The sequence below is a fragment of the Rhinatrema bivittatum genome, chromosome 3, assembly GCF_901001135.1.
Source record: "Rhinatrema bivittatum chromosome 3, aRhiBiv1.1, whole genome shotgun sequence".
Lineage (NCBI taxonomy): Eukaryota > Metazoa > Chordata > Amphibia > Gymnophiona > Rhinatrematidae > Rhinatrema > Rhinatrema bivittatum.
This window is the reverse complement of record NC_042617.1, coordinates 170,692,181-170,711,550: the sequence shown is the minus strand read 5'-3', so window position 1 is coordinate 170,711,550 and position 19,370 is coordinate 170,692,181. Positions and strand designations below refer to the sequence as shown.

Here is a 19,370-nt window from a genome sequence, read left to right as displayed (position 1 = left end):
GTTTGTAATAATAATGGCTGCTTTATCTGCTTGTAACATTGAAACACAGGTATCTTTATAACAGTAGTTTTAAGCTGTGGTATCCAGTTTTTTGTCTGCCTTTCTAGTGTGACCCGTGCTTTCGGTTTGCAGGAGGCGAGGATTCTCCTTTTAATAAGCTATATACAAACAGGACCATATAGTGGAGGTTGCTAAAGCCTCTTGATTATTAAATGCCCATGTTTGTCTGTGCTTAGCTTTGTAAATACTTTGTTATAACCCTGTAAAATCTTTAGCATTACCACAAACTAACCTCAGGCTTCGAAGACCAGATGTTGCTTGTATTTTTCTAATTAACAGTCTGTGTATTTAGTTGCTTGGCACTTTGAGTTTCATGCTTTTTAAACATCTTAATTGGATCTGTAATTATGCCTGGCTTCAGTCAACTGGGAAGAATACATTTATACAGCTGAATTGTGAAGATCGTTTCAAATCTTAATGCCTTCTGGGCACTTTGCAATCAGAACTGAGTAAAATAATCACGCCATGATGGTAATTGTAATATTAAGTGGGTCCAGTGAATCTTATTAATATGTAGATTTTAATGCATTATTTGGCTTCTGCCATTGTGCCCATTGGGTTTGAATAATCACTGAAAAGGCATACTTGGTTAAAATCAAAGGCTTTTCACATGATCATTGGGTTTTGAAACATTTTTACATCCCTAGGCTTAGCTTGCATCTTGCTACTGTCTAAATGTTATGTTGAGAAATGAATTAGAGCCAAAGCGTAAGTACCTTTTTAAAAGAAAATTTTAGAAATTGACAGTTTTTAATGGTTTTGCCAAAAAGATCTTAAATTTTATACAGTAATACCAGCATTACTCAAAATGGTACATAGCATATATTGGCAATTAAATAACATAATTACCTCTGTTGTGTGCTGGCTTGCTCTTAGAGCAGCCTGTTACAAGAAAGCCTCTTGGTTTTGTGGTCTGCTTTAAATAGTAAGAACACAAGATAGGCCATGTTTGGGCAGACCAAGGGTCCATTGAGTTCAGCATGCTGTCTCTCTCAGTGGCCAATCTGGAAATCGAAGAAGTACCAGTAGATCCCAAAGGGTAGATCCATTTCTTGTTGCCCGCTTCCAAGGATAAGCAATGGCTTTCGCCAACTCTACTTGACCAGTTATTGATTTTTCTTCCAAGAACTTGCCCATCTATGGTAGATGTCTTGACCGCATCCTCTGCCAACAAATTCCATAGCTGGATTGTGTGTTGAATGAAAAAAATGCTTTTTCTAATTTTGTATTAAATCTGCTTCCAGTTAGTTTCATGGATTGTTCCTTAGTCCTTTTACTGTCAGAAAGAATAAATAATCATTCCTCATTTATTTATTTATTTATTTTATTGTTTCTTTATTTATTTATTTATTTGTTAATTTTTATATACTGACATTCGTCTGAACATCATGCCGGTTTACATTGTAACAAATTAACAAGTGAGAAATACAATAAACAGGGATAGGGAAGAGGGGAGCAGCAATGAAGGAGGAGAGAGGACAGCAGTAGTAAAGATAGGGAAAGGGAGAATTTGATAGGAACATTTGAAGAATATAAATTAACAATAGACAAGATATGTACAGGTGGGCTGGTAGGTACCAGACCATTGATGGCAGTGAAAGGGAGAGGTGGGGGGCGGAGGGAGAGACAGGGTAGGATAAGCTTAGAGTGGAGGAGGGGAACTTATAACACAGTATTTAGGAGTCTTTGCTTGGGGGGAAGAAACACTGTATGTATTGCAACCCATTCCTGATTTTAGCCCCTCTAAACTGAATAGCCCTAACCAGCCTTTTTTGTAAGTGCATGCTGACTAATGGTGCTAAAATAGGTAGATGCTCTTTATTAGGAAACAGTGTGTTCAATTTAGATGATCAATTTCTATCTATAGGAGGCAGAAAGTGATAATAGAAACCTCTTAAAGTTAAATTTTCCAGCTGACTTTGAAACCCAAGAGCAAACGGATCACTTTTCTATTAAATAGAAAAATAAATATTTCTTAATTTAGAAACTTCTCTATAATTTCCCTAGTCAATATTACTGCAAGGGGGTAGACTCAGCACAATCAGAAAATATTTCTTCACTTTGATTCTGTTGCTGCGGGGATAGTCTGCTATCAGGATGGCTGTTTTGTTACTTTGACAATGTATTATGCCCATGCTGGTACTTCAGTATTTGTAATCTGTATGGTTCACTGTTTGACCTGTTTTGACTAATAAAATACTTTAATTATTTAAAAAAAAAAAAAAAATTCTTCACAGGAAAGGTGATGGATATATAGAATGGGCTCCTAATGGAGATAGAGACAATAGAATTTGAAGAAAGCCTGAGATAAGCACAGTGGATCCTTAGCTGTGGATTCGCAGGATATAAGATTATTAAAATATATAACATAAATTAAGCAGGCTAGATGGGCCTTGTAGTCCTGATCTGCCATCATATTCTATGCTTCTCTCTCTAATTCATTAGAGGGCTTTGCTATTGACTCAGAATTTCTAGCTTTCGGCATTGGCAGTCAGGTGGTAGATCTGGAGAAGAGCGATTCCTGCAATTGTGCCATTGACTGTTCAGACATAAAGATTGAAAAAATAAGCTGTGATCTTCTCTCTCTTTCCCCCCCCCCCCCCCCCCCCATCCCAGGGCACATACTCTGGCAAGAAGGCCTTTAGCTGAAGAAGCAGAAATTAGCCAAAAAAACGAGGATAGGGAAAGATGGACTGTCAGGGTAGTAGTGGAGCTGCCTTCTGACCCCTGATTTCTGGATGGCCGATTCCCTGAACCTTTGATCGTACATCCCTTTTTTTCATACCAGTTTATGTAGTGGGTACTCCGTTCTGTAAAGAGGGCTGACGGAATCTGTAGGATTCGAATTGCCATAGTGTATAGAGAGCTTAGGAAGCATTAAATAAAGCTGTGATTAGCAAGGGATTGCTCCCCTTTACAGCCTGGCAAAAATAGTGCCTGAAGATCTTCTGATTATTTAAATATGCAGTAAACTAGAGTTCTTCATGTACCCTAGTGGTGGTTAATCTGTTATTTCAAAGTACTTCAGTGGAGTGCCTGCAGGGAGTTCAGTTACAAAACATACATGTTTATCAGACTGACTAACAGTTTCGGTAGGGTAAATATGCATTGGAAGCCTTTTCTGATGCGTTCCTAATATATGCTATTTGCATTTCTAAGTATATCCCCTTTCATTCAAACAGAATATCATTTCAGAAGAATTTATACCTCTGTTGTATCTACAGTAGATGATATACTTTATTTTTTTTTTAGATTTTTATATTCCGCTTAAATAATCTTCAGTTTTTCCTTTGGCACTTTAGGTGAAGAAGATGGAGAGGATCCGGATGGCTCTGTCACTGCTGGTTCTACAGTGTCTGAGACCAGGAGCCAAGCTTCGAGAGTACTCATTTCAACAGAGGAATCAGAGGAGGAAAGTAAGGTCAAGTAGAGAAAATCCATTTCCTTAGTGCAAAAAAAAAAATTCACACGATATTAGTTTTACAGCCTTCTGTTATTCTGCAGCACTGTAGCAATGAAATTTTTCTGTTTTGGTGCTTGCAGATAATTATAGTTTAAAAAAAAAAAAAAAAGCACTAATATCACGCTGAGTTTTCAATTCAGCAGACAATTACAGCTTGGGATTCAGAGAATAACTTTTTCTCTGATTAAAAAAAAAAAAAAGAAGCTACCTTGACAGAGGTATGCACAGGTTACGTGACCTGGACACACATAGGGTTGAAGGGCCATCTCTAACCTTCTATGAAAGCTTTTGAATATACCTGGCAGAGGACATGCGTGATTATAAACTGGATGCAGAACCTGCTCCAGGATGTCACCTCGCGTGAAGCTTCGTACCTACCTTGTCATGAAGAAAAGCCCCATCCAATGTGAAAGACCCAGAGAGCAGCCTCAAATTCAGTTGGCGATTAGGTCTTGTCCAAGCAGTCCTTGGCTGATTGTACACTTTAGCTTCTGGTGTTTGCACTGTGCATGCTTTTTTTTTTTTTTTTCATTTTTTTGAATGGGTCATTGAGTCTCAGGTGGAGGCTTTGTCTCGACAACTCCATCAGTACCCAACTCTGAAGACTTTGACAAACAAACAAGGGGTTTCAGACCTGTCTTAGACCCCAAAGGTCCTGACAAAGGACCCTAAAAGACTATCCCAAGAGTTTGCTTAGACGTTATTCCATACCTCCTACATGAAAAGGATTATGTTATGGACCTGAAGGAGATTTGCACTCAACACAGATATGTCCTGTGACTTGGGTATACTGCAGTTGCAGTCTTTTTTTTTTTTTTTTTTGGCGTGGTGTCAATTTCTCTAGCTTTCAACAATAGCATTTTTGCATAAACTTGAGTGCAGGTGTTAGCCTAGCTAGTCATATGACTGATCAAGAGCATATCTTGGACAGTGACAGAAGTATTTACATATCACTGCCCATGTCTTGCAGTTATGAGGGTCTATAATGATTTTTTTGACATCCTGAACTCTGGATAGTTCACTGGGGCTATGCTAGACATGGCTAAGGCAAAGGTCTATCTCCATGAGCAGAATAACAAAGTAACATAGACAAACACCAGTTGTTATGGTCTACACTGGTAAAGATATATCTCAGCTGTCAATTGTAGAAGCTTGACCACTTGTAGGATAACGCTCATTTTCCAGGTACCTCCTTAGTTCACTACTATCCATTACTCCCTTAGAGATCACCTATATTTATCCCATGCAGATATAGTTTTTGTCTTCACTACCTCCACAGGGAGGCCGTTCCATGCATCCATCACCCTTTCTGTAAAGAAATATTTCTTAAGATTACTCCTAAGCCTATCCCCTTTCACCATCATCCCATTACCATTTGTTCTAGAGCCTCCTTTCTGTTGAAAGAAGCTAATCTCCTGTGCATGGAAACCTTTGAAATAATTAAATGCCTCTCTAATATCTCTCCTATCTTCCTTTCCTCTAGGGTTTACATTTAGATTTTTGTCTGTCCCATATACTTTAGAATGAAAGACCCTGACAATTTTATTAGCCAGTCTGTGGACCAATTCCACCCTCTTTATTTACAAACTTTTTTATACTGCCTATAACATAAAACTGTGCTAAGCGGTGCACAATTAACAGTTCAATACAAAAATAATTTTAAAATACAACAACAATACAATACAAAATCATTTTAAAACACAACAATATAACAAGAATAGAAGAAAACATTAAAAAAATCCTGTGGATAAAGATGGGCTTTCAACTGTTTTCTAAAAGATTTATAATCAGAATTTGCAATTCCATTAGAACTTATTCCACAACATAGGAGTGGAAACAGCAAAACATTTAGAAGATATTCTTTATGCCAAAGGAGGTGTTACATAATGAAGGGGGCTGATAACTCCATTTGACCTGAGTTTGTATGCCTCTGTCCAGTTCAGCTTAGAATAGCATATCAAGACTTTCTCAAGTTACACACTAGCAGACTGACTGATTGTAAATATGTTTGACAACAGAGACTAGAAAACCATAAGGAGGAGCCTAAGACAAGGTCTTCAAGATTAAAGTAAAGAGTTTTAGAAAACACATTAAAACTTTTCTTTTTAAGTTAGTCTATTTTTAGATGCTTTTATTCTATTTGATTATTTTTACGTGTGCTACTTTTATGTTCTCTTAATGCAATTTATTTATTTATGCCTTAAGTTAATTTTTTTTTTCTTTTTAGTAATTTTAAGTCTTCATGGTTTTGTATTTGTTTTTACGATTATGTATGTTGTTTTGTTCATCGCGTAGGTCATTTTGTGTTAGGTGATTCACAAATTCTAATAGTGCGGTCTCCAGAATTGTAACAGTATTCCAAGTGAGGTCTCACCAGGGACCTATATGGGGCAATATCGCCTCCCTTTTCCTGCTGACCATTCCGCTTCCTATGCAGCCAAAGCATCTTTCTGGCTTTTGCCATCACTTTATTCACCTGTTTGGCCACCTTAAAATCATCAGATACAGTTTCCCTCAAATCCCACTCTTCTTTCATGCTTAGAAGAATTTCATCTCCAATGCTGTACCTGTCCCTTGGATTTTGCAGCTTAAATGCATTACTCTGCATTTTTTAGCATTAAATCTTAGCTGCCTCGTGTTTTCCACATCTACCTGGCTGTCCACCATGTTGCAAATTTTAGTATCAGGAAAAAGATAAAACTTTCCCAAAAATCCTTCTGCTGTGTCGCTGCACTATCTGTTTTAGCAGCAATTCCATTAATTTGCTCACCACAGAGGTCAGACTAACCAGTCTGTACTTCCTAGCCTCCTCTTTACTTCCATTTTTATGAATAGGAATTACATCCGCCCATCACCAGTCCTCCGGAACTACTCCCGACTTCAAAGAAGCATTGACATGATCAGCCAGCGGAGCTGCCAGGACATCTCTTTAAGTTCCCTTAGTATCATCGGATGTATCCCATCTGGCCCCATCGCTTTATCTGCTTTAAGTTTAGTTAGCTCCTCACGAATATACTGTTCTAAAAATCAGTTTATTTTTATTTAATTTAAATTATATTTTGCCTTTTGGCACTTCAGAGTGGATTACATTTGGATACTGTAGGCTTATCTCACATCTACTCTTATTTGTATTTGTTTTATGTGGTCCTACTCCAGGCCCTTCCACAGTGAACAACGAACAGGAATATTTAAGCAATTTTGCTTTTTCCTTTTCAGCTTCTACATATTCCTCCTCTTCATCTGAGTCTAATGCCACTTTTCCATTTCCTTCTATCACTAATGTATCCAAAAAAAAAATCTTGTTCCCCTGTTTTTCTTATCTGCTTTTTTTTTTCTTCTGTTTGAATTTTTGCATTCTTGTCTACTTTCCAGCTTAATTTTCCCGGATATTGTTGCCTGGCTTTCTTTTTCTGCAATCACTTGAAGTTTATGATCTTTTTCTCCCTTACTTTTTCAGCTACTTCTTTAGAAAATCCATAGAGATCTCTTTCCTTTTTCCTTTTATTTACTTTTCTGACAAAAAGATCAGTTGCCCTTATGATATCTCCTTTTAGTTTTGCCCACTGCTCTTCTATTTCCATCTAGATTTTCCCATCCAGCTAACCACTTCTTGAGATACTCCCCCATTTTAAGAAAGTTAGTTTTCCTGAAGTCTAGAACACTCGCCTTTGAATGAACTTTTATCCCTTGTGCCCTGTTACTGAACCACACCATCTGATGATCACTGGATCCAGGTGATCATGAACTACATCATCAGAGATACTGTCCTCATTGGAAAGCACCAGGTCCAGTATTGCCCCCTCCCACGTGGGTCCGGGTACCAGTCAACACAATAGTTCTCCTTTCAGAGAATCCAGCATCTCCCTGCTTCTAGAAGATACTGCAGTTGGGATGACCTGGTCAGCATCTGGAGTGGAGGAGTAGCCTAGTGGTTAGAGCAGTGGGCTATGAACCAGGAGGCCAGGGTTAGAGTCCCGCTGTTGCTCGTGACCTTGGACAAATCACTTTACCCTCCATTGCCTTAGATTGTAAGCCCTCTGGGAATAGGGAAATACCTACAGTACCTGAATGTAATCCACTTTGAAGCACTGAAAAAAGTGTGAAAAGTGGAATATAAATAAATTATAAATTATCTGGCAGATTGAAATTGCCCTGCCCTTTCATAGCAATTTTGTAAATATCCTCTATTAAATCTTTCTCTTTCCAGATTAACCCACAGCGCTGCCTCCTTACCTCATAAGCCCAGCAATGCTGTTCTTTTAATATTTTTTTTTTAATATATAATACCACACCTCCTCCCTTCCTTCTAACTCTGTTCTTCCTGCATAGACTGCCGCCCAGTATAGTTATATTCCAGTAATGGTTTTCCATGTACCATGTCTTCATGACAGCCACTATGTCTTCATGACAGCCACTATATCTAAATCATCTTCTTCTATGACTACCTCTAGATCCAGGATTTTATTTCCCATACAATGAGCATTAGTGTACATAGGGCAATATCTGGAAAGCTTTTTTCCCATTTCTATGCAATTATTTAATGTTTTAATTACCTTAGAGTTTTATTCATCCATCCCCGACTATTCTAATTTAAAGCCCTTCTCAGTAGGTGAGCCATTCTGTATTAAGACGCTGCACCCCTTTTTCAACAGGTGGACCCAATATCTGCACAGCAGTTCTTGAAACATCCCATGATCCGGGAAGCCAAAATACTTTCATTGACACCATCTATGCAGCCATTCATTTATCTCCAGCATGTGAATTTCCCTCCCTGGGCCTTTTATCCTTGACTGGGAGGATGGAGGAGAATACCACCTGTGCACCTGTTTGCTTTACCCTCTCTCCCAGAGCCATGGTCACTTTTCATATGATCTGGGTGGTACCTAACAGTATTATTCATGCCAACATGAATGAGCAGCATCAGACAAGTCAGTAGGCTTGAGGAATTTCAGCGATTTCTCTGTAATGTCTTGGATTTGGGCACCTAGCAGTCAGCACACTTCCTAGGACATGTCTGGTCGAAAAATGGATGCCTCTGTGCACCTCAGAAGTGACTTACTAACCACCACTACCTTCTGCCACCTAAGTGCAGTGATGGTTGTGCCCACAGCTTTGGAGTTCGTATGTTTTGATTCCTCCTTCTCATGGAATGGTTCCTCTTCATCCACTTCGGACGGTGTAGGGTCTAATAGCTGTCATAATCTGGGTCTAGCTGTCATCTCATGTTCCAGTTTCATCTTCCCCTCTACTTGATTTCTCCATCTTAGTTCCTCAATAAGCATTTCATTGATGTCCTCATTATCCCGATGCTTCTCAGTCTTACCACCTCATCTCTGCTCTGCCACCTGTTTCGTGAGGGAATCAATATGCAGAAATCTTTCACACTGAACTGGTTCCTCACTGTGGATCAGGATATTTGTCTAAACAGCAGTAGAAGTGATAATGGTGGCAACAGCTTTGGTGAACAATGTTTCCTGGCCATCCTTCAGTTGTTGGTAGCTTCTGGTACCCGTTGAAAGAGGAGACAGACCTGCCAAAGTCCCTACTTTTCCTCAGCTTTCGTACAAGTAAAATTAGCTAGTCTGTGGAATCTTACTTCTGCCTCTACACCTAGAATCCCTGCTTGTGATCTTATTTATTGATTGATTAATTTTTATATACAGACGTTCATGTACACATCACATCAGTTTGCAATTGCTAACAAATGTACAGTTGGAACATTTGCATTCCCAAAAGTAAGAAAATAGTAATAAATACATAAAATTCAAATAATAAATCATATTAAAAAGAAACTAAAAAAATAAAATTCTTAAATAGAATCTTTTAAAAAATTTACTAAAAGCACAGAAATGTTAAAAGACATTCAGGCTATAGTTATTGAAAGGCTTACTGAAACAGCCATTTTTAACACCTTTCTTAAAAATCTTGATGCTTGTTTCCAGCCTTTGCTTGCTTACCTGGTAGTATGAAGTGTCTTATCTTATTCTTTTAGACTACAAAATATATTTATAACTCTATGAGGTATGTAGTTTTGGGTTGTTACCTTTGTAAACTCTTGCTGCTATGGCTATAAAAGTAAATCAGAGTAAATAGAAATTATTATTATCACAAGATCTAATATGATGCTACCAGTCAGCTCACAAGAAATTTACTTAATTTTTTTCTGTTTGCAGAAAACACAAAATGGCCTAATTCACTTGCTATCACTCCTCTTTCTGGTTCTACCTTTTCTACTGCAGCTGCTGCAGAGCTGAATTGCTTTTCATCAAACACGTAGCTTTTACAAGTAGAATGTATTAATGCAAAATACACGTGTGCTGTTCGCAGATATTTTCTTGCCCTAGATTTTGATGGCTAAAATGACTAGATCTACTGAAGCTGACAAGATGTATTGTATATTAGCTGAGCACTCTTGCTTTTTTGGACCTCTAATTGCAGTATTTTGTTCCTTGATTTGTTCATTTAAACAATTGCATTACATATATACACTGAAAAATGCTACAAGACTTAAATCAACCAGCAGGGGACCGTGACATGCTTGAACAATGTCATTGTTTGTTAGTAAGAGAATACATTTGAAAATTCATGTGGTGTTTTCACTACTGAGCAAAATAATTCAAGCAGGTGTGTTTGTCGAAATTTGAGTAAAGGTAGAAATGCAAAGGGACATAAGGCAAGATGCTCAGATGTTAATGCATTTTTTTTCAACAGGGGGTGTCAAACTAGGCCTTGGAGACTTCATATTTTACAGTGTTCTGGTAGGAAAAGCAGCTGCAACTGCTAGTGGAGACTGGAATACCACACTGGCGTGTTTCGTGGCAATCCTAATTGTAAGTAATTCTGTGTAAAGTGTGACCTGGTTATATTCCTGGAAGAGCTAGCAAAGTAACTTTCTACAAAAAGATTCCTTTTTTTTTCTTTTTTTTTTTTTTAAGTAATAGAAAAAAAGGGGACCCATCCCCACACACCAACAAAAAAAGGTTTAATTGTGGAAGCTGTATGTTTTCTTCCCAATTAATTTCTTTATCCCACCAGTGAGAGTACAACGAGAGAGACCAATTCGGGATTGACTGTTGAGGTATCAAGGGACTGTTCTGTCACATGATCAATTATCTCACCATAGTATCTTGAGGACTAACTGTCATAGTCTGTTACATTTATTACCTTTTTTTAAAAAAAAATGTCTTTTGGAGGAAGCTGAGAAGAGCATTATTTGTCTGGGACACATTTTAATGACAATTTCCTGACTTACGATTGGAAGTGTATTCTACTGTCCAGTGTGCACAGTCCATGGAAGTGGTGAAGCAGAGGCGAACATTACCTGAGCACATCCCTGCTCTTCCACTTGTTTGTGAATTTAGCTTAAGTCATTGACCACCTTGGATCGATGCATTTATTCCCCTATGATGTCAGCTGCAATGTCACAAGTAGCCTAGTAATAAAGCAGAGAAGCCAGGATTCAAATCCCATTCCTCCCCCGATGCGCCTTTTGATTTTGGGCAAATCACTTCACCCTTTGTTATCTTGGGTACAAACAGATTATAAGCCCTCTCGGGGTGCGAAATACCTATAAGTATCTGAATGTAACTCACCTTGAATTCAGGTTTAGGAAGGCACATATTTAAATCAAAAATCCAAATCCAAGTAACTGTATACTCAGATATTGGACAGTAAATGTTTTCTTCAGTTAAGTTTGGCAAAAAAAATTTTAGTTTATATAGCAGCAACCAAAGTCTGTAGGTCACTTACTCCTTTTATGCCGAAGTGATGGCCATGAGAAACTTCAAGTCCATCAACTCAAGAGTTTTCAAAAGGAAGTTTCATGAGTTGAGCTAGATTACATTGAAGCCCCTAGGCAGAATGGCACAATCCTTTTGTGAACTTTGGTACCAAAGGGTAAAGAGAGAGAGAATGGAGCCTTTTCCACCTGCTGGTGATATGCTGCAGTAGTACAGAGCTGAACTTTGATTGACCAGGTTTAAGGCTTAAAGACGAGAGGCATAATAGATACTGAAGCAAGTTTCTCAGGCCATGTGGGAAGGGATCCAGTTGGCTGGATAGCATCTTCTGGTTGAAGGTTTCTTTATGGAAATTGGAACATTTTCCATCTGAGAGAAAGTAAGGAGGAGACTACTGAACATTCAGTATCCATGCTGTGAGGACCAGCAGTGGCAGGTTTGGTGCAAAGAGCCTGCCTTCGTCCTGTGTGATGAAAGTCAGACATTCCCAGAGGAGTGGAGATCGAATTGACAGATGGCAAGATATGGCTACCACACTTGCTATTGCCACGCTAGTGATATGAGGATTATCCTTGCCCAGCCTGAAGGACCTTCTGGACGGTGCTGGTAATTAGAGGAATTTCATTTATATATTTATTTCTAAGAATTTGCAGGTATGCAAGGGACACTCCAGACAATCCCAAAAGTTGGAGGCGCTATCTGTAGCTCCGCATGTGAATACAAGTCAGAGGGACCACACAGACTGCTGCAGCCATGTGCCCTAATAGGACAAGATCTGACCTTGCCGACATCCAGGCCTGCTGTAGAAAGGACCTTGTGAGACTTACCAGAGTCCTGGCCCTCTCAACAGGCAGGAAGGCCTTCTCCTGAATCAAGTCAATCCAGGGCCCTATGAGTTCAGTTTGATTGAAAACTTGAGTAAGCAGATTACCCTTACAAGCTTTTTTTTCTTCTAAGAGGCAGTAACTCCATATATTGGGTACTCCTGGATATAAGACCCAGGCTTTACAGCTCCTGCAGAATTTCTCAGCATGGTTAGTCCTTAATATTTCTCAACAGGAGCAAGTAACGCCTCTATTGTTTCAGCTGCACTGCTGCCAGTTAATTTTCAAATTTAATTTCAAAATTTTCATTTTATTAAAAATATTTTTCTCCCCATTTATACAAGCCCTGACCAGTAAAATATTGGAAAGCTGCTTCTATTCAGCCCTATCTGCCATTGTGAATCTAAGCTAATTGGCATGGGGCTGTGCTGATCTTTTCCAATCTCCTACAGGTGCCACCCTGATAACTCTGTGATGTCTAGCCGGTAGGAACTCGCTGACGCAGAAAACACTTGGCTACAAATTTGAGAAAAATAGAGTGCATTTGTATTATTATTTTAGCCTTTTTTTTTCCTCTCTGCAGTTCTGTATGTTTGTCTCATTAGATTGTAAGCTCTCTTGAGCAGAGACTGTTTTTGATCTGCTTGTACAACCCTATATATGTCGTATAGTGCTAAAGAAACGTTTAGTAGTAGTAGATGGCATGGCTGGGGTGGTTCAAGAGGCCCTTAGTCTGAGGACTGGAGGAGAAATACCTGTTCTGAAGCCCATACTCAATGCTGCTCACTGGCTGGTAGGGACAGCCATCTTCACTCCCTCCCCAGGCCTGAGCAGTCCACCTCAATTTATAATCCAGCCCGGATGGACTGTGGCGCCCGCATGCAGGTCCTACCCAGCACTAAGGTCTGAGCCACATTTGCATTCACTTTTATAATAAATCTTGAAAATGTATTTTAAAATTCTTCAACTTAGCAAGTAAAAAATATATGAATTACTAAAGTAATGATAAGCCTCCCTTTAACTGTGATTGAAATTGTACAAGTATGTGGCACTATTGTCTGTGTATTGTCCAAAATGATATTCAAGAGACTTAAATGCGTTTGTAATAATGTGTATAACAATTCATTTTTTTTCCTTTTTTTTTTTTGTTTTTTGTTTTCTTACAGGGTTTGTGTCTGACTCTCTTATTGCTGGCGGTTTTCAAGAAAGCCCTGCCAGCCCTTCCCATCTCTATCACTTTTGGACTGATATTCTACTTCTCAACAGATTATTTGGTACAGCCTTTCATGGACACGCTTGCATCTCATCAGTTATACATTTGAAGTGAAATAGAATCTGGGTGGACTTTTGGACAATGCAGAACAGGGCCTATGAAGACTTTTCATAAATGAAGCTACACTTGATGATGATATACTTGCATTTTAAAGCAGAAACACCACCTGCTTGTTTGGGTTTGGTCAAATTTGATGAGAGTGTGGATTTTTTGCCCTGCTGACTGAGTTAGACAGTTATTAAACTTCCATATTTCTCAGAATTGGTAGAAACATTTTGAGACTAAATTTTGTTTGAAGATCCACTTTAAATATGGCTGCTTGTCAATATCTTAGGTTTGTCCAGTAAACAGCTACACCTCTTCTCTTGTGGTATAAAACGTATGATCCTGTTATTTAAACTGAAAGGATGAAGAGGGTCGCTGAAGGATGCAGACGCACTTTAACAAAGAAATCTAACAAGATAGCCCAAGAAAAGGAAAGTGCTTTAAAATTAAACAGCTGAAAACTTCTGAGGGTAAGAGAAGATAATATAATAATCTTTGGCTATGATCCCCGAGACCACTTTAAAGCAGAACACTTCTAAAAGATTTAGATTATTAGGTTGACAGTTAAACAAAAAAATTACCCTTTTTCTTATTTTTACATCCTGCCTAAGGATATATTGGTGCTTGTAAAGCTCTCGCTGTTTACTACAGTTGTGAACCTTGGGGCAGGGGCTGTGACACTACAGCCCAGTTGCAAAGCTGCGCACTTCACGGGCGAGAAGCCGAGGTTTGATTGTGAAGTTTGACTTCTGATCCTCAGGCTGGCTGGGGATACTGTGGAGGGAGCATTAATAGCCCTTGAAGAGAGTAGAAGTCCTAACATCTTTCTGTGGTGACCCCTACTGGTCCGAATCGCACCAAATGGGTTCCAAAACGAATTATGGCCTTGGATGAGGATTGTCACTGCGTTGGCTGAGCTCGATGGGAAGGGAATGCCATGTAGATGAAGGTTCAGTAGACAATGGTTCCAATTTAAGGTAAAAGTTAAGAATAGGAGGAAACTTGAAAAAAAATGTCTGACTTGAGGTTAATGGCTTGTATTTATCCTAATTGATCACTCTTGGATAGATTATCCAGCATTTCGCCCCTGGCCAGATCCACAAGACTCAGAAATGAGATTTTTTTTTTTTGACCTGGCAGTTTTCCTCCTGTTGCTTTAGGATTCCAGCTCAAGTATTCAAGGATTTCTTCCAATATTTCACATCCCCTTTTATCTTCTTTTAATACAGTTGTTGATGCAGCCTCCTTGGCCAGGGACCATGCACCAGGGCTCCATCCAGAATCGTGCAATCATGTTCCCCTAAATTCAGCCACTAGGTGTTGCCATTTCATCCCCAGCCCAGATCCCGCCACATGGCAGTGTACGGGCGTGGTCACTGGGCCAGTCTTTCATTGGCTTTTAAAGCTTTGGATCTTATTCCTGCTTTCAACATTGTAGTTAGAAGATGAGTTGGGGAAGATTTTGTTACTGAAAGACTTCGTTTGCACTATTCAAGAGCTTGTGAACAACCTCCTGAGCCACAGAGTGCCTTGGTGACACAATAGGTACAGCCCAGGCATGTTGGGAAATGGGGAAAATGTAGTCATTTTACTGCACCTCCATTTAGGCCTGATATTTTTGTTCCCCTCCCCCCTCCATAGATGTAGAGTGAGAGAGAAGCCTTAGTGAATCAAGCCTGTTATGGAATTACAATCCATGAGAATTAAGGTCAAGGAGGGTGATGACAAGCTTACAGAAAGCAGTAGAGTAGGAGAGAGCTTGATATTTGTTGAATAATTTTCCCCCCGGGAGGCAGTCTACCAGCAGGCTTACCTGTATGTAACACCACAAAAGAACAAATGAATCAAGGAATGGAAATGAGGAGCTTAGATATAGGTCTTGACTGTGTAGTTCCAAATCTAATATGCAGGTATAAGGAGTACTCTTCAGTTACAGGACTCTAATGTTCTTTGTAATTCTACATGCAAAGACTTGAATGAAATCTGAATATTTCCATAGCATTCTGTTTTCACCATATTTTGTTGACTAGGTTAGAACATTCATCTGCATACACTAACCCAACACTTTTCTTCCCCAGTGTGTATTTTGCTCCTGTTGTCTTTTTGTTTGTAGTAGTAGCTTTAATCAGTGTCAGTACTTTTAAAGTACCTTTCGATTATGGTGTCAGTATATTGTATACAAGGTATTCTAGGCTCACAGCAGTACCTTTTAATAAATCAGGGAGCAAAAGCATCTGCTTGGTTGCTGATTCCGTTCTGAGTTAGACTTAACTTGTGCTACACTACCTTACTTGAAAACAGGCAGCAGTATTGGTTAGCAACACTAGTGACGCTTCATTCATTATGCACTGATGGAGGAATGTATTGCGTAATGAACATTCAAAGGCTTTAATATAAAATCAATAAAAAGCTAATTGAAGATTGCTTTTTATAGTAAAGTGGCATTTCAGCAGAACTGGCAAACCATCCATATTACATAGTCATAGGCTTCCATGTAGACATAAAGCTACAATAGTTTTCCTTTATATAGGCAAAATAACATTTCAAAGTCGTCTTTTTTTTTCCACAAGCAGTGATCCATGACCTTGCAAATGGGATAGAAAATACTATTCAGTACAATTTTTTTTATTTTTTTTTTAATTTTAGCGGCAAAGATTCTAAAGTTGTAGAATAACGTATCCTACCTTGGCATTTCAGTGTGACTGCCCTATGAATGCCTATGTTAACGTGTCATTTTAAAATCCATGTTTAGAATGTTTTGAGATCTAAAACTTAGATTTGGCCTTCTAGATAAGGGGCCAGATTTAAGAATCTGGCAGAATAAGTGCAAAAACAAAATTATAAATCCTCTCCTGAGCCCCCCTGCCCTCACCCCTCAATTACCCACACTGCAAATCCTTAGTTGCTCAACTTCAAAATAGCACATCTTTTTGTCTGCGGCTGGAATTTTTTTTCAAACACTGAAAGCAAAAATTCCTTGTAAACCATGTCCAAATAGCACTGTAAAACTTCAGCAGGTCCTAAAATTTAGCTCTTATGGGGGAAACGTCCTCCCTTTTCCCCAGCAGCAGTTCTTTGCTTGCGCAAATCCATGTTAAAAACCATGCAAGCAAAATGACGTACAGGCTTTCCATCCTCTGGTTTCTCCTACCACTTCATTTATATCTAATCCTTAAATCTGGCCCTGGCCCCTGGAGTATAGAAAGAATAATTTCTTTCTGGTGAGCATTTTACTTGATCTGTCTGAAAATGGAAAGCTGTAGAATCTATATTGGCATCTTCTGTCAAAATTTGCTGTGAACAGACTTCCAATATATTGTATACAGTTAGTGTGTGAAAAGGACCACATTTTGAAGAGGGTAGCAAAAAGGTGAAAAAAAAAATTATATGTTGGTGCATTTAAAAATGTAATGGGTAACGGCAAGGAATATTGAATAGACTTCTGTAAGACATAACATTTGGATTCATAGTGTTGTCATAAAAGTCTGCAGAAAGTCATGCCAGCTTTTCAGGAGTTTTACCCCATCAGTACTTGCACTAGGTCTGTACAGCATAATCAGTGAACAAAACATTTTTCACAGGATATTGATTGTGAATTGGTGATGCAGTGGATGATTTCTCTATTGTGAATAGGTAAATGAAGGGGTCATGCTCCTTGCATAGTTTGTGTAAAAAAAAACAAAAAACAACCCTCTGAGAATGGCATTTGAAGGGTAGTGGTTTTTATCCATGTATATGTGTTCTCATATAGTTAACTTGGTTCTGTCAACAGAAAAATTGTTTTAAAACTATATATGCATTTTGTACTACATCATGTAATGTCAAACAAGTGCACCATTATATTAAATGATGTATTGAATAGTGTGGTGTACATTCCTATTTCACTGCAGCTCTTATTCCATAGAAAATTAAATTTTGCATTTCTGACCACTGTCCCGTTTCTGCTGACTTCAGGTGCATATGGTACCTTGCAAAAGGCTTTTTACACCTTTGCACATTTTTCACATTCTGCTGTCTAGAAAATGTAAATCAAAATAAGCTTATTTCACTGATATACGTTATCTGGTGAATTTTAAAAGTGCGGCGCACGACAAAACTAGGAGATAAGTGAGTATGTCGGGCTAGTGTGGGCCGAGTGGATTTTTTTTAAAGCTGCCCCTGTCCGTGCGTATCTCCTGGTACGCACACAAATGAAAAAGTGCATGGGCCTTCTCGGACTTTAACCTGGAATCTGCGTGCAAGCATTTACGGGTGCAGCAGCGCGCACCGGAGTCCCCTGCCACTTAGCTACTGCTGCTATGGATGGTGTGTAAGTCCTGAAACAAAAAAAAATCTAGGCGAATCGGCAGGCATGTTAAAGGTTGGGGCTAACGGGGAAAGGGAGGCTAATAAACTAGGGGGCTTTGGAAATCCTTAACTGGGCAAACTGGGAATGAGCTGGGAAAATTACCTATGGTGTCAGCGCGCATCCCTTATAAAAATGTCCCCACTTGCGTGGTAGAGGCAGCATTTGCACGCACATGCGCGTGTCCATATAAAATTGTGCGCACACGTGCGCGTGTTCAGCCCATTTTATAACATGCACGTATGTTATAAAATGGCCGCATCCTTGGATGTGAGCCAGCAAACGCGGACTCGTGTGGCTGTTTCAAAGTTACCGTCTATGTTTCTAATTCTTCCTTTTGGAATATTTCTATAATTCTTTCATGATGAGTGGAGAGTGGTTTGTGTATATTAGAATGGATTTTGATCTGTATTTTTATTTTAGACAGCATGTGAGAAATGCCCAAGGGTGTGAAAACTTTTACAAGGCACTCTATGCACCTTGCAGTATAATTCACTGTAATATTAAACTATTAGACTTCCAGGAAGCATTGTGTCGAGTTCTTTACAGAGCTGGGGCTAGGCTTTGTGATCTGCGTGCTGTATATTCCTTTCCTGTTTCCTGCTTGAACTCTGACTTGGTCTCGACATTCTTTGTCCATATCCCACCAGCCTTCCTCGAATTCTGTTGCTATGTTGGCTTTCACCAGCTTGGCTGGAGGCTGTTCACCCTTCCTTTCTGTGAAGAAATTTCTTTAGTGCTATGCATGGCTCTGACTTCTGACATGTTGTAAACTTCCCCTTGGACAGAAATAATGCTGCCTCTGATGTAGTTAATGGCATGCTATGCGTGTTGTAATAATTTTATACATTTTATTTGTTTTGATTGTTTTAATTTGTTGTACTTCCCCCTAGCATGATTGTGGCACTATAGACGAAGCAATTTTTAAATAAATAATTATGTTTTGAGATATGTAAACAATTTTTATCAAATCCTCTCTAGAATGCACCTTTAAGTCCTTGTGTCTGACATCGGGAGGGCTTGTGCCAGTGCTTCTTAAACTTTTTTCCACTGTCATCCCATTTTAGCAGTTGGAAATTCACACAACCCCAGTGTGTGGCCAAAACAAATTTGTTTATTTTTCTTTTGTTTTCAAATAAACACTGTCCTGCTAAAAACAAAAAAAAACCCCTCCCTGCCTCTCTCCCAACCCCCGAACCCTCTCTCCCGCCGTCTTCACGGAGCTGGCATGATCCACTAATACAAGAGTAGTCCGTGGTGCCAGCTGCCCCAAGGATGGTGCCATTTTTCAATGCTGCCACGCAACAAGGCACAGGCCGACCGGAGGCCACCACAATTCTGAAACTCTGTGGCAAAGTAAAATGGTGCTAGCCTAAGGTCAGTTGTTTCCATTTTGTTGTACAGCAGATCTTCGAAAGAGTGCGGTTCTCCAATCAGCCTCTGCCATTTTGTTCTATTAGAGCGATGCAGCCCTGATTCCTGCCGCCCCCCCCCCCCCCCCCCCCAGTCCTTCTGGTGGTAATTTTATTTATTTATTTTTTAATCTTGCTTGCAACTCTAATTCCTCTTCCCTCTCTCTCTCCATGGACAAATTAAAAAAAAAAAAAAATCTTGCAATCCT

General features: G+C 39.2%; 1 protein-coding gene across 3 annotated transcripts in view; it reads left to right on the top strand.

Moving 5' to 3' along the window:
• PSEN2 (presenilin 2) overlaps positions 1-18,698 on the top strand; it is a 126,989-nt gene extending 108,291 nt beyond the window's left edge. For all 3 annotated transcript variants that reach the window (XM_029593940.1, XM_029593939.1, XM_029593938.1), the window contains 3 exons: positions 3,363-3,476; positions 10,235-10,353; positions 13,253-18,698. In XM_029593940.1, coding sequence (XP_029449800.1) covers positions 3,363-3,476; positions 10,235-10,353; positions 13,253-13,408 — 389 coding nt within the window. In that variant the 3' untranslated portion in view covers positions 13,409-18,698. The remainder of the gene's footprint in view (positions 1-3,362; positions 3,477-10,234; positions 10,354-13,252) is intronic.
• The last annotated feature ends 672 nt before the right edge of the window (positions 18,699-19,370 follow it).